At 35.3% G+C, this 15,964-nt stretch overlaps 1 protein-coding gene across 11 annotated transcripts in view; it reads left to right on the forward strand.

Moving 5' to 3' along the window:
- The window catches only part of Adam22 (ADAM metallopeptidase domain 22), a 179,251-nt gene that overhangs the window by 21,063 nt on the left and 142,224 nt on the right, over positions 1-15,964 (forward strand). For all 11 annotated transcript variants that reach the window (XR_011366912.1, XM_069996408.1, XM_069996413.1 and 8 more), the window contains exon 3: positions 5,905-5,981. Coding sequence is in view for 10 of the 11 variants with exons in the window: in XM_069996408.1 (XP_069852509.1) it covers positions 5,905-5,981 (77 nt within the window). In the remaining variant the exon portion in view is untranslated. The remainder of the gene's footprint in view (positions 1-5,904; positions 5,982-15,964) is intronic.

Below are 15,964 nucleotides of genomic sequence, written 5' to 3' on the forward strand. Positions count from 1 at the left end.
GACCCCTTGGACACAATCCATTCTTTTTTTTTTTTTTTTTTTTTTTACAATCCATTCTTAACAAATGCTATTATAATACAGTTCTTCACAAGATTAGTCTTGGATTGTACACAGCTAACTCATTGCAGAAAACCAATCATACAACTATGATCATAAAAATATCTAGAATGAGAACTAGTAATTTTAGCAGATCCAAATTCTTTTTTTGGGGGGGGGGTCCGGTCATAGGGCCTGAACTCTGGGCCTGGGCGCTGTCCTTCAGCTCTTCAGTTCAAGGCTAGCGCTTTACTTGAGCCAAAGTGCCACTTCCAGCTTTTTTCTTTTTTCTTATGTGGTGCTGAGGAATCGAACTCAGGGCCTCAGGCATGCAAAGCAAGCGCTCTACCACTGAGCCACCTTCCCAGCCACCTTCAGCTCATTTGCTGAAAGTTTACTTAAGGCAATCATAGTCATAGTGATTTTATTTCCTGATGCAGAAATAAGGAATTATACATATAAGTAATACTTGCTATACATACTTTTCAAAGTTAACTGAAGGGATTAAACATCTAGAAATGTTTGTATCCTCTTTCCTCTTTTTTTTCTTTTTTTGCCTGTCCTGAGGCTTGAACTCAGGACTTGGGCGCTGTCCCTGAGCCTCTTTGTGCTCAAAGCTAGGGCTCTACCACTTGAGCTAGAGTGCCACTGATTATCATGGAGACTTTTCTGCCTGGGCTGGGCTTCAAGCCTCCATCCTCAAATCTCAGCCTCCTGAGTATCTAGGATTACAGGCGTGAGCCACTGATGTCCAGTATTTGTATTCTTTTAAACATTAAGTTGAAGAAACCAAATGGCAATCAAACTGCAAAGTATTTAGAAACAGAGCAGCTAAAGGTTCTGTTAAAACACTTAACACTTAAAAGAACATTTCTTTTTAATAATGTGAATTACTTTTACAGTGTTCATTTTGTGTAATATCATTTGATTGGTAATATTTTCACTTTAGGTTGGATTTAATTGTGAACTCAACCTACCATTTCTCCTTGGTCAAAATTCTGATGGGATTATGAGTGCTTTGGTATTACTTTTTTTTCCTTGCAAAAAAAAAAAAACTTTTCAATGAAGCAATCTTAAAAAGTTCAGTCATGTTTTCTTTCTGGAATAGGTAGGTAGCCCTGGATCACTGGCTCTGGGAGATATGAGGAAAAAAGGGCTCGTTGCCAGGAAGCTAAATGTATGAGGAACCAGGGGGTTTTATTAATTTCACATTTAAATTTCAGCTATTGCCATGAATAATAAACAAGTCTCAATCTGGGGATTGTATCAGGTTCTTTTGGTCCTAAGATTCTATGATTCATTTTTGAAATTAGAAATTAAAATTAACTTTATGTAATTATATTGATTTATTAGGAGTTTTTGCCATCTGGATAGCTACTTTATTTTATTTTACATTTTTTGCAGTTTTCCTTCTTGAGTCTTTTGTTTCACAGCTTCTATAAACGTGAGCCACACTTTACCACAGCTTTGTCATTTTTTCTTAAAAAATGATTTCCATTTATATTTTTAACTATAATTTTACTTTGTAAGATTGTAATCAAATTGGTGTTATAACGGTTTTTGTGTGTGTGTGTGTGTATGTGTGTGCATGTGTGTGTGTGAGATGTGGTAGCATTGACTTTTCTCATGAAAACAGTTTTAATGATTGTTTCTCATGTTTTGATGTTCCTTTTCATATCTTTAAAAAATGCAGTTTAGAAAGCTGGGCACCAGTGGCTCATGCCTGTAATCCTAGCTACTCAGGAAGCTGAGATCTGAGAATCATGCTTCAAAGCCAGCCCAGGCAGCAAAGTCCCTAAGACTCTTATCTCCAGTTACCTACCAGAAAACTGGAAGTGGCACTGTGGCTCAAGTGGTAGAGCACTTGCCTTGAGGTGAAAAGCTCAGGGACAGCACCCAGGCCCCATGACCGACAAGAAAAAAGAAAAAGGAAATGTAGTTTAGCACATTCTTATGGTTCTAAAGATGTTCCTTTTATTATAATTACTCACTGGACTGAGTAAACCCTGCAAGCACACCAAGCCACAGAATTAGAGTTAAGAGTGGAAATACAATGTAAAATCTTACTGTAAGGCAAAATGCCTAAATTGAAACCCACTTTGTGACCTGGGAGATGACTTATCCACACCTCAGTTTTTTTAAATCAATAAAGATGCGATATCATATCATATGAGCTCAAGAGAATTTTCTCAGTATTTTGTGATGCTCAGCTATTTAGTAGTTGTAAAGATTAAAAATTGGGTTGAGGATATAACTTAGTGATGGAGTGTTTACATCGCATTTGCCAGGTTCTGGGTTCAATTCCTAACACCCTGAAAAGAAGGATAAAAAACCTCCCCCCCCACAAATTATTACTGCATAAAGTTCATTTTATAATATATATGTAACTCTAATTCTTTTTTCTCAAACATTTTCTTTCCATTTCAACTCTCTTTTTCCTTTAAAAGGTTGAAGGTTAACTTCCTAAGAACCACCTTGTCTCTCATTAATAGCATTGTGTAATAAGCTGAACTATTAATGCAGTAAGAATTCAGTATAATTCTATTTAATTTGTTATTTCTTCAAGATAATCAAAAGAAGCACCATGTTTCTTCTCTTTGACCTATTTAAAAACTGGCCAAATGGAGGTAGTACTTAATATTAGAAGATGGCACAGTCTAAAATGAAATCTTGATTATATTTATTTTAGTAATTGCTACTGCAAGGTTGATTGATTGGTGCTAGGGTTTGATAAAATTTGAGTGTGGAAAATTTTTCCATTTAAAAATTATTACTTATATATAAGGTGACATGTTCATATATTGTGGGGACAGTGTGTGGGCATCTTGTGGAGCCATTGTTCTGCCAAACACAGACCTTTTCTAGAAATTAATATTGTGCCCTAGGTATAACTTCCTTGAAGAGATCTTCTAGGACCCAGAGACCCTCATTATTACTCTTGGTACTTGGTTATTCTCGACAGCATAACCCTGTTTTTATTAAATCTGAGATCTGTGTATTTGTTTTTTAAGTTTTTTAAAGCATCTAATCATTCACTTTCTGCCTCCCTCTATTAGTTCTACTAGACTAGAAACAGTCCTTTTCATCACCTTGTCACTAATACCCTAGTATTTCCCAGAACTTGATAGACTCTTAAAAGTTTGCTGAATGAGCCAATTGGTATACAGTTGAAGGAAGCCTGCCTTACATTAAGATTATATTAATATACACTCGTACCTATAGCTATTAATAATGCAAGCTTCTTTTGTTTTACTACAAGCTGTCAACATATTTACTTTTTAAGCGTATGGGTCACTCTTTGAAAAATGATTGTTTTATAAAACACGACCCAGATGTAAAGTGGAGCTTCAGGAAATAGAAAATATAACAATTAGACTAAATTTGCTTGTAGTAAGATGGCTGAAACTGGAGAACATTACATGAAGTGAAATATCCTGAGAGAGGCAGACAAATATTCTGTATTTCTCATATGTGGAAGCTACAAAAACATTGATCTTAAGGTTGAGGAGAACAAACTAATAATTACTGGAGGCTTGGGATGGGAAAAAGAGCTGGCTAGAAGAAGATTGTATATTGGTGTCAAAATACAGTTAAATAGGAGGGATAAGTTTAGCTCATAACAACCTGTAATAGATTTTAAGCAGAACTAGAAGACAGGAACTCAAGGGCTCTAAAGCATTATGAAATGGTAAGAAAATGGACATGTTAATTATCTTGATTTGATCTGCACACATTTTATAAATGTTTTGAAATGTATGTATAATAATCACAATAATTAAAAAGTAAAAAATAATTAGAATTAATGTAAATAGTAAACATCCTGCCAGAAAAAGAATGTTAGTATTACCCTGATCCAAATTGTAATTATATGATGCCAAGGCAAACATCATATGGTCTCTGCCCCAGTTATCACAGATTTACAATGCTAATTTTTCTAAGTCAGAAGAGACTGAGATAAAAGCTGTAATAGTCTTATGTGCTTAGGAAGAATAGAGGCAGGAGAGGTTCATTTTAATTGAGACATCAATTCTGGTAAGTAGGGCTTTTCCTTGGCTGTTTCAAAAGAGAGCTTTAGCAAGTTGGGAAGCCCAAAGAGCTTTTAGGCAGAAAGAGCATTATCTATTGATACTGTACTAACAGCAAGCCTGAAGGAAAGACTGCATTTCAATAAGCAGGTGATTTATAGCTGTTTCATGGTTCATCTGTGCATCCAGGTGGTTGATACAACAACCCTCAAATGAACCAGTCAGGAAATACTGACTGAATATCTGATGCTGATCAGTACTAAATCCCTAGTAGGATCTTGACCTGTAGTAAGAAGAGGCTGGAAAAACATAGGATGACTTCAAGGAAGAGAAGTGTCATGCATTTATTTATGTCCCCTGAAAATTCATGTGTTAAAGCTATGACTCCCAATGTGATTGTATTGGAAATAAGATCTTTAAAGATGTGATTAAGATTAAATGAATCTATTAGAATAGGATTCTTATTCCAATAGGATTGAAGTCTTTATAGAAGTAAGAAGTGACCAGGGACAAGGCTATGTGAGGACATGGTGAGGAGACCACAATTTACAGGCCCAACATACTTAAAGGCATACTTAAAATCCTGGTTGGGGCTTGAATTCAGGGCCTGGGCATGGTTCCTAAGCTTTTTTGCTCAAGGTTAACACTACCACTTGAGCTCCAGTTCTGGCTTTTTTTTTTTTTTTTTTGTGAAAATACTGGACAGAGGGGTTACAGTTACATGGGCAAGATAATGAGTACATTTCTTATCAAGCATTGTAGCCTCCTCCTTTGTTTCCCCTTCCCAACCCTTCCCAGCCTCCCCCCGCCCCACAGTTCTGGCTTTTTGGTAGTTAATTGGAGACAATAGTCTCATGGACTTTCCTGCCCAGGCTTCTGTGAAGTGTGATCCTTAGATCTAAGCCTCCTGAGTAGCTAGAATTACAGAAGTGAATCACTGGCGCCCACCATCCAAGACTTTAAAAGAACAGTCCTTTCTTGCCTAGAAGTTTTAGTATTGTAAATTAAGCTTTTCTCTTTACCTAATACCATCCTTTCCTGCATGTGAAATCCCAGGGATAGTTGAGGTGCCCTTTATGCTTCACAGAAATCCTGTATGTCCTTTCCTGGAATATTCTAGTTCACAGGAGCAGCAGCACTGTTCTAATGTTTGTTTTAGAAATTTGTTATTACAGAAACACATAGGCATTCCAGTAGTTCACAGTCCTACTGTTAGTATTATGAGAGAGAAATGGAGCAGACAGTTTCATTGCCTGCTTTTCAGTTAGTTTATATGATCAGTTGATATATCAATGATAATTTTAATTTTAAAATTGTATCTTTTTCAGAGTCCCTTATGTTTTTCTATGGGGCTTTATATGATGGCATGAGAAACTGCAATTATTTTTATCCAAGAAAATTTTGGTAGCATTCATAGTAGACATACAGAGGTTCAAATATGAACTTAGAAAGTTGTAGACACATCTATGTTAGGTTTGGCAAATTAGAACTGAAATGTTTGTAAGTATGTATTTGAGATATGATGGAAAAATTATTTTAGAGTTTTACTCATCTTCTTTATAAATAGATCATGTTCACCATATTATTTCACTCGAGCATATTTACAATTTTGAATAAAGTTTATTTTTCTGTATTCATTTAATATAAAATAAAGTTAATGAAGTAAAATCTTGGAATGTTTAAAAAAGCAGAGTTTGCTTTAATTTGCTTTCTGTTATTCTCCATATCAAGTTGGTTTTCCCATTTGTGCTACTGTAAGCCTTTTCAAATAATTATAAGAAATATTAATCATCTGATTGCTATGGCTGAGAGGTGAAAAGCCTTTTCATTTTTGATGTTGCAGTTGACTCATGTTGATCGGGCAAGCTTCCAGGTTGATGCCTTTGGAACCTCATTCATTCTGGATGTTCTGCTAAACCAGTAAGTATTTGCTGAGTTATCCTCACTGTGCTTACACTGAATCCAACTTCTTGTCCTCCCATAAAGGTTTTACTTACTGTAATTTACTTTATCATTTTATACCTACCACATTTAAAACTATAAAGTCTGATGAACACAAGATATAAATTGCACAGCTCTAACAAATTTCAGACTAAATGAAAGGCATGAGTTTTTCTAACTTTTCCTGTGAATGACTTGTTACGAAAATATTTGTGTTTTGTTTAAACTAAGTTACACATTAGAAAATTACTGCATAAAGAAGTTTTACTGTGGTATATTTTTTACACACCATTATTCTCTTTTTCCTTTATCCCTTCCTCCTTGCCTCCTCAACCAGTCTTTTTTTTTTTTTTTTGTCAGTCATGGGGCTTGAACTCTGGGGCTGGGTGCTGTCCCTCAACTCTTCAGCTCAAAGTTAGTGCTCTACCACTTGAGCCACAGTACCACTTCTGGTTTTCTGGTGGTTTATTGGAGATAAGAGTGTCATGAACTTTCCTGCCCAGGCTGGCTTTGAACTGTGATCCTCAGATCTCAGCCTCCTGAGTAGCTAGGATTACAGGTATGAGCCACCAGTGCCCAGCTCAAGCAGTCTTATAATTATAATCATGTATTATATATATCATATATATGGTCTCTATATGTGTATATATGTGCACACATATAGTCTGTATATCCACATATGTATATATACATATGTAGAGACTATATATATACATATCTATACACACACATATATATATATATATACATATATATTGTCTAGCTTCCACATATCGAAGAAAACATGTGACCTTTGCATTTCTGAACCTGACTTATTTTGCTTGACATGATGACTTCCAGTTCCTTCTATTGTCTTGCAAATGGCATAATCCCATTCTTCCTTATGGCCAAATTATACTCCATTATGTACATATACTGTATTGTCTTTATCCATTCATCAACTAAAAGGCATTTAAACTGATTCTATAACTTGATGGTTATGAATAATACTACTAGAACTTTGGTGTGCAAGTAACTATTGTGCCCTGACTTACATTACTTTGGCTATATTCCAAAGAGTGGTAGTCCAATTTTAATTTTTTTTTTGGTTGGTTATGGGGCTTGAACGTGGGGCCTGGGTGCTGTCCTTCAGCTCTTTTGCTCAATGCTAGTGTTTTAGCACTGTGAACCACAACTCCACTTGCAGTTTTCTGGTGGTTAATTGGATATGAGTCTCATGGACTTTCCTGCCTGGGCTCCCAACCATGATCCTCAGATCTAAGGCTCTTGAGTAGCTAGTACAGGCATGAGTGACCAATACCCAGCACCAATTTTTAATTTTTGCAACACTTCTAAACTGTTTTCCAGAGTGGTTGCACTAAAAATATATGAGTTCTTTTTTTCCCCCCACATCCTTCCCAGCCTTTTTTTTCCCCCTTGTTGGTCATGTCTATTCTGACTGATATGATGAAATCTTAGTGTTTAAATTTACATTTCCTTTATGACCAAGGATGCGAACAATTTTTACATATTTACTGGTACCTTTTTGTGGTTTTTTTTTTGGTCGGTTGTGGGGCCTGAGCTCTGGGCCTGGGTGCTGTCCCTGAGTTCTTCAGCTCAAAGGTAGTGTTCTACCTTTTGAGCCACAGCACTACTTCCGGCTTTTTCTGCTTATGTGGTGCTGAGGAATTGAACCCAGGACCTCATAAGTTCAAGGCAAGGCAAGCACTCTACCTCTGAGCCGCCTTCTCAGCCCTACTGGTACTTTTGTACTTCCTTTTTGACAATTGTCTGTTCATTTGCCTGTTTATTATGTTGTTCTTTTGGAGTTTGGTTTTTTGAGATTTTTATATAGTCTGGTTATTTTTTTCTTTGTGAGATAAATAGTCAAGCACAGATTGTCTCCTATTCTGTAAACCGCCTCTTCTTTCTAGTTGCTGTTCCTTTCTTTTTCCTTTTTGTGAAGAAACTTTTTAGTTTGATATACTTGTAAATCCTGGCTCTTATTTGCTGAACTAGAATCCTATTCAGGAAGTTGTTGTTTATATCTATAACTTTCCTATGTGTTTTTTTGGGTAATATTTGCAAAGGTTTCAGGTCTTACATTAAAGTAAGACTGATTTCAGTGCAGGGTATAACAGGGATTTTGTTTCAGTCTTCTGTAAAAAATATCCAGTTTTCCCAATAAAAATTATTGAAGAGATTTTCTTTTCTCTATTGTGTTTTTTATATTTTTGTTGAAAACTGGCTGACTTTATATGGGCTTATTTCTGAGTCTTCTTCTTTCATTAGTCTACCAGTCTGTTTTCGTGCCAAAAACATACTGTTTTTGTTACTGTGAAATTGTAATTATTTTAAGTATTTTTTCCAGGATTTCTGTGTTGTTTTGGGGTCCTTGTGTTTTCAAATAATTCTGTCGAGAATGTCATTAGAAAATTGGATGGAGATTTCATTGAACATATACATTGGTTTTGACAAGATAGCTATTTTCATAATATTTTTTTTTGGTCCATGAGCATGAGAGGTCTTTCAAATTCTAGTGTTTTCTTTGATTTTTTTCAATATTTTATGATTTTCATTGACAAGTTTTGACCTTCGAACATAAGTTATTCTTAAGTTTTTTGTTTTTGTTTTGGGTAAGGCTATAGAAAATGGAATTCTTTTCATGATATCTTCTTATATCTCCCTATTGTTAAGACATAGAAATGTAACTAATTTTTCTATATTGACTTTTGTATCCTGTTACTTTAGTGGAAGTGTTTTTGAGATCTCAGAAATTTTCAGTAGAGTTTTAATGGTCTTTCAGGTATAGGATTATATAATCTGTAAATACGAATAATTTTTACTTCTTTTCCCCTAATTGCATTCCTCTAATTTCTTTCTCTTGTATTATTGTTCTGGCTAGGAGTTCCAGAATTATATTGAACAAGATTGTCTCTCTGAGGATATATATATATATACACACACATATCTATATATCTGCATATCTCTATATACACATATATAGAGAAATAGATGTAGATATATATATCTTTTTATCTATATATCTGTATATCTCTCTACATATTGTTCTTCCTGATTTATGTGTGTATATATGAGTGTTTACATATATACATATATTTATATCATATTCTTGATCTACTCATCCAATGTAGGGCATATGGGCTATTTCCACTACTTGGAGATATATCTATAGTTAATAGTGCAACAGTGGACGTGAGTGTTAAAGTGCCTATATTGTATTCTGAGCTTATTTTAGCCTGAGTTGTAATCATTTGGATAAATGTGCAATAGCGATGGTTCAGAATTATTGAAGTCTAAAATCATAGTTATTTATTTTTCTTTGTTATTGTCTAAATTTAATTTTTCTTCAGTCTTTTCCTCCATTCTTGGAAGTTTTTCTTCTGATTGATTTACTGAGGGTTTCACTTCCAACATTTCTGATTTTGTCCCCCCACAATTTCACCTTTCTTCATGAATTTCTTATCTATGTCTAGATCTTGAATTGATTTCTTTACTTCACTTATCTGTTTGAACTCTCTTTGAGGTTCATTATCATGTTTAAAAATAGGGTTTTTAACATTTTTTAGCTGATATTTCCAGCAAGTCAGTATTTTGGATTCAGTTATTGAGTAGTTACAAGATTTTGAAGGAGTGATTTCTCCTTGTGTGTCCATATTGCTTCTATTTCTACATTGCTATTTCTGTATCTGTTGGATTTTCTCTTTTTACTTTCTCTCAGATGAGGGCTGGGATGTAGCTCAGTGGCAAAGCGCTTGCCTAGCAAGTGCAACGTCCTGGGTTCGATCCCCAGTACCAAAAAAGAAAAGACAAAAAAAAATACTTTCTCTCAGATGAGAAAAAACCCAAAACAGTATATAACAAGATCAACAATACAGTGACGAACCGGGTAGTTAAATATAGTAAGAAACCTCAACTACCTTCCCAATAAGTCTGTGGAAGAACAGAACTTGGACTCTTTAGGGATAAACTGTAACTTAATGATGGTGAAGTACATAAGTATTAAAAATAAAGTACTCCAAGGAATGAGTTTGAGGACGGGAAGAAAATAGGAAGATACTAAGAGATAAAGGTAGAGGAAATAAGAGTGCAAGAGAAACTATTGAGAAATACAAATCATTTGGAAAAGAAGGAAAAACAAAACAAATGAATAAAAACAAAAACAACAAAAATTTAACACTTCTTGTTGAGGAGAAGTATGGATTTGGGCTAGTCTGTGATGAAGTATGCAAGACATTTTCTTCCATTCTTTGGCCCTCCAAGATCTGTCTGTATCTTCCTAATGTGTTTGATCTTGATTTGTCTTGCCAGAAGACAGGTAGCTATTTTCTTTATTCTATAAAACTACAGTCTGATATAAAAATTTTCTGTTAGTTTTATGTGAAGAGTTTTTATTCCATTGGTTTCAATTTGTGTATTGTCTTTGTTGTTCTGTTGGTTTTATAGCAGGAAGATGAAACATTGAATATCCCCCTGAATGCTTTCTTTTTTTACATGAAGCAATTCTAGGTCTATGGATGAATCAAGTACTTTTTTTAAGTGGGAGAAAATAGAATAAGTATGTAGCTGGATTTCAGTTTCAGAGTGGATCTAATAATACATATTTTTAGATTGGAATGGAAGGAAAAATATCATTACATAATATTCCTTCAGAATGTTCAGTAAACAAGATTATCTATAACCAGATTATACAAGAGTTCATTCACCCTTTGAATTTTAAGTTCTACCGGAAAATAAAAAAATATGGAAAAGCTAAAAACAAAAAGCACATCCAGTTCCTATTTTGTCCAAATTGTGAAGAAAGAAATGGTGGGAAGCAATTTTCCTTCATGGGGTCATAGTTATGAAATTTTACTCTTCAGGACAGATATATTAATAAAGCTGAACATATGGCCTGGCTTGTCCAAATTCATCCTGAGGCTATAATTGGACCTTTCAGAGGGCAATAACAAGTATTGTAGGTTATTGTGAAACATTCCTCAGAAAAAAAGGGCTCAAGAAAGATATTTAATTGTATTATCTGAGCAGTTAAGGCCAAGTCTTTTTTCTTGTAAATCTCTGCTTTTCTTCAAGAAGTGAATAATTAAACTGTCCAAAGTAGTGTGAGAGTATTGAAAAAAATTCCTACAGTAGTATTCCTTACTCCTCTTACACTAGGTGACCAGGGTGACCCGACAGCACACACACACACACACACACACACACACACAGAGACACACAGACACACAAACACACAAACACACACACAAACCCCAAAGAAGAAAAAACATTTCATATGAACTAAAGCTAGTTGGCTTTAATGTAAAATATAAAAGATAATGAGGAAAGAAAGAACTTATCTTTTATAATCTTTTTTTTTCTTTGAAGAAAAGATTCTGTTGTATGATTCTCAGAGAATGGATGATCCAGTGCCAACATTTTGACTGTTTTACAGATTCTCACCCACTTACTTTCTTATTTCAATATAGCAAAATTCTTTTTCTCTTATTCTGTGATCTTTATAGCAGTCCACCACTTCCCCCTCCCCCATTTAACTATGGTTGGTGGGGATAACTGAATTAGCAACTCAGATGTGACAGATGTCCCGCAATGGCACTGGCAGTTTAGAATGGGAGGCTTCTTGAGGATGAGGACTGGAGAGGGGGAGGAAAGGGAGTAGAAACAAGGTCAGGAAAAGAATACTCAAAATTATGTTCAATCAGGCAGGTTCAAGCTTGTCATTTCGTTAGTCACCTCTTGTTTGGTTTCTACTGGAAGCTTTGCGTTTGCAGAAGAAGGAGGAATCAATGGAAAAAGGATATGTATTAGTTCAATTGAAATTGAAAGCTAGCTCTCTGGAAGTCTCATTTACTTAGTGGCTATACTTTATTTATAGTTGGTTGATGAAAGTTATAGAAATAAGTGGTGAGAAGGGATTATTGTTAACTGATTTCATGTGATAATAATGAATAATATATTTTACTGTTATTAACTAATTCATAACTGTATATCTTGCTGTTCCCCTAATTTTTTTTTCCAATCCTGGGGCTTGAATTCAGGGCCTGGGGACTGTCCTTGAACTTTTTTTTTGGCTTAATGCTAGCACTCTACCACTTGAGCCATGGCACCACCTCTGGCTTTTTCTGTTTATGTGATACTAAGGAATCGAACCCAGGGCTTCATGCATGCTAGCAAGCACTCTATCACTAAGCCACATTCCCAGGCCCCCTCTAACTTATTATATTGAATATTTGCCCATATGTACACTAACATAAAATTATTGTGAAGACAAGTCTGTGTTGAGTAGTTTGAGATCATGTCATCATTCATATATGTAGACATACATGAGTACCTATTTTGATACATACATATGTACATAAATACATATAAACATGCATTTATACATAAAGATATATTTGTATGCACATACAAGCTTTTAAGTCCCTATTGAATGCTGAGTGGTCTTCTAGAACCCAAAGGCTCAGGAGAAATAGGAAATATGCACTACATTCTTACGAGGTTGCAATGTAGTCAGAGACAATGAAGGTATAAAATAGGGTAATTTTAGAGTGACAATGTCAAAATAATGTGTCTGGTGTCGGATGAAGGTACTATTGACAGTTATTGTCAGGGACATGCCATTTCTTTTTTTTGGGTCCAGTCGTGGGGCCTGAACTCTGGGTCTGGGCACTGTCCCTCAGCTCTTCAGCTCAAGGCTAGCGCTCTACCACTTGAGCCACAGTGCCACTTCCGGCTTTTTTCTTTTTGCTTTTGTGGTGCTGAGGAATTGAACCCAGGGCCTCAGGCATGCAAGGCAAGCACTCTACCACTGAGCCACCTTCCCAGCCCCGGGACATGCCATTTCTAAGAAGTGACAATGTCAAAATAGTGTGTCTGGTGTAGGATGAAGGTACTATTGACAGTTATTGTCAGAGACATGCCATTTCTAAGAAGATAGCATTTGAATGGAAAGAGCCTAGGCAAAGGGAAAATAGAAAGGGTCATGATGCTAAGGGCAGGAAAATGCTTAGCATGTTTGAGAGGCAGAAAGGTGGCTTAGGAGAATAGAACAAAGTAAGCCACAAAAATTATTAAATGAGGTTAAAACTGAAAAAGAAGCCAAAATATCTAAGGCCTTGTAGGTAATGGAAAGACTTTTGGAAGATAGTCAAAGCAGAGGTTATTGATTTCTCTATACTTTGTTGCATTATTCACTCTTTTCCTTACTGATTTGTGATCATTTGTTCATTAGATTCAGTTTCGCTGTATTTTAATGTATTTTTTCAAAGCAATGTCTTCTGAAGATGTGTTCATTGATGATGGAGCCTGGTATTGTGCTATTTATTATTCTTTTAAATGTGTTTTAATGGTTGGTATGGAGAAATTGCTCGTTAATTTTTTGTTTTTTTAATCCTTTATAACAAATGAGTCAAAGAATAGCTATCACTCTAAAATAATATCAATATACCATATAATCTGCTTGTAACTATGAATGGATTATATTGCAACAAGATACATATCTTATAATGTACTAAACTTGAAATATTATCATTGAAATAAATTATAAGTACATATTCAGAAAAATGCCACTATGAGATTTGCAAATTCAAATACTAATCTTACTGGAATGGTTATTTAAAGTTAAATTTATAAAATATCTAGAAAACTGGAACCTGTGGACACTTTCATAATACTCACAAGAAACAATTTTTAGAAGGTTATTTATTAGGAGCTTTGAAACAATATGCTGTTAATGCTTTCCTTTGATAAAGTATGCCTAACCAAAGATTCAAATCATTTCAAATGATCACTGATACTATTCAGGCAAAAATTTCCTTGTGTTAACATTTTTACTGTTTTAAACAAAGGATATAGGAAAAGAAACAACTGTACCTAAGAAGCATCCTCTCTTGTTTTTATGAACAGCATATTGCACATTGTGCCACAATAAACTGATTCTGTGTTCACCATCAGGCATGGTTCTTACATTAGTTGCTCTGTGATAGATTATCAAAGAATATTTCCAAATCTAGTAGTCTTATCATCTCTCAAGATAATTTCTAAATGCAAAACCCTTCCTTCCTCCCTCCCTCCTTCCCTCCCTCCCTCCCTCCCTTCCTCCCTCCCTCCCTCCCTCCCTCCCTTCCTCTCTCCCTCCCTCCCTTCCTTCCTTCCTTCCTTCCTTCCTTCCTTCCTTCCTTCCTTCCTTCCTTCCTTCCTTCCTTCCTTCCTTCCTTCCTTCCGTCCTTCCTTCCTTCCTTCCTTCCTTCCTTCCTTTTTTTCCTTCCTTCCTCTCTTCCTTCTTTCTTCTTTGTACTGGGATTGAATTCATGGTCTTGCACTTGCTCAACTGACACTGTACCACCTGAGCCATGCTTATAGCCTGGCTTTTTGCCAGTTATTCTGGAAATGAAATCTCCAGAACTTTCTTTTTCTTTGTAAGGGCACAAGCTGGCTTCTAACTGCAAACCTTTGGATCTCAGCTCTGGAATAGATAAGAATACACCTCAAGCCACTGGCTTCTTGGAACTTAGTTCTTAAGTTGACATCTGGGTTCTCTCACATTGTTCTTTACCCTATTCTATGAACCACCTCTTACCATTGAAAAATTTTCTTAGATATTTTTACCTTTTCTAAAATGAAATCAGAATAATTTTTTTACCCCCTTCATTATAATTATTTAACTGTTAGTAAACCTATTTGTAATTTGGACAAAATAGGCATTTTTATATTACATTTAATACACCATTTATTTAATACTCCATTGTGTATCAAGAATAAGCATTATTGAATATCTTTCAGTGTTTTCATCATTAGAAAGTAGAGAAAATCGTTTTGGTCAAGGGGCCCTTCCACACATCAGTGAGGAGCCCTGCAGAAAGAACCTTATGAACAGGAAAAGGAGAAGCAGAACAGAAAAATCCTAAGACTCCATCCTCAAAATAACCAACAAAAAGGTGGAAGTGTGGCTCAAGTGGTAGAACAGCAGCCAAGCAAACTCAAGTTCAAACTCCAGAAGTTTTTTTTATCAATGTGATATTTGTACATATTGATGGGGTACAGCATACACATTTGACATATTTATAGAATTGATTGGAATGGATTTAAGAGAGAATGAAAGCTGCCTGCAGTGGTACATGTAGCAATCATAGTGATCATGAGGGAGGCAGAGGCAGGAGGATTCTAAGTTCAAGGCCAGGCTGTGGTATATAGTGACATAGTGATTTCCAGGCAGCCTGGGTTACCCAGTGAGACTTGTCTCAACATAAACAAATCTTTCAATAAAATGTAGTATTTTTGTTTGAATGGTCATAGTACAACAAGACATTTTTAAAATTTATTTTCCTAGGAATAGACTTAGCTTTGTTGCTACTGTGGATGAGATATTTTTCTATTATACTTTAATAATTACTTGTGGGTGTTATATAGGACCTTATTGAATGTTCAATATTGAAGTAGCTGAATTAGACTAATGGCTTTTTATTTTTTCTCTTGAATTTGACATAGTAGTCTGAATCGCAAATCATGAGAGTCCATTTTTCTTTTCAAGATCAAACTTTTTATTACTGTTTCTGACTTACTGCTTTTTCTAATGATATCTCACTAATTAAAAATTATTCATGACTTCAGAGAATAAACTCTGCCTTGCTATGTGGGAGAATTCATTGTTATGTACTAGATGTTGCCAGCCTCTCTGTGACTATAAACAAGCATTAAAGTTCCTGTTTTTGCCTAAATAATTAGGACACACACTCTGCTGCCCTTCCTGCTTTAAAATACATTCACCGCAGCTGGACATAGTTATACATGCCTTATTCCAGCATTAGGAAGATCACTGGAGCCAGAAATTCTAGATGAGCCTGGGAAATATAGAGGGGGTCTACTCTATGTAAAAACAAAACAAAATATTCATCCTCAAGTAGTTCCTTGAACTATTTCTGAGATTTTGTTTCTATTCTGTGGAAGATTAGTGTCACCACTTG

Source organism: Dipodomys merriami, unplaced genomic scaffold, assembly GCF_024711535.1.
Source record: "Dipodomys merriami isolate MVZ:Mamm:240054 unplaced genomic scaffold, mDipMer1.0.p SCAF_5, whole genome shotgun sequence".
In the NCBI taxonomy this organism is placed as follows: domain Eukaryota; kingdom Metazoa; phylum Chordata; class Mammalia; order Rodentia; family Heteromyidae; genus Dipodomys; species Dipodomys merriami.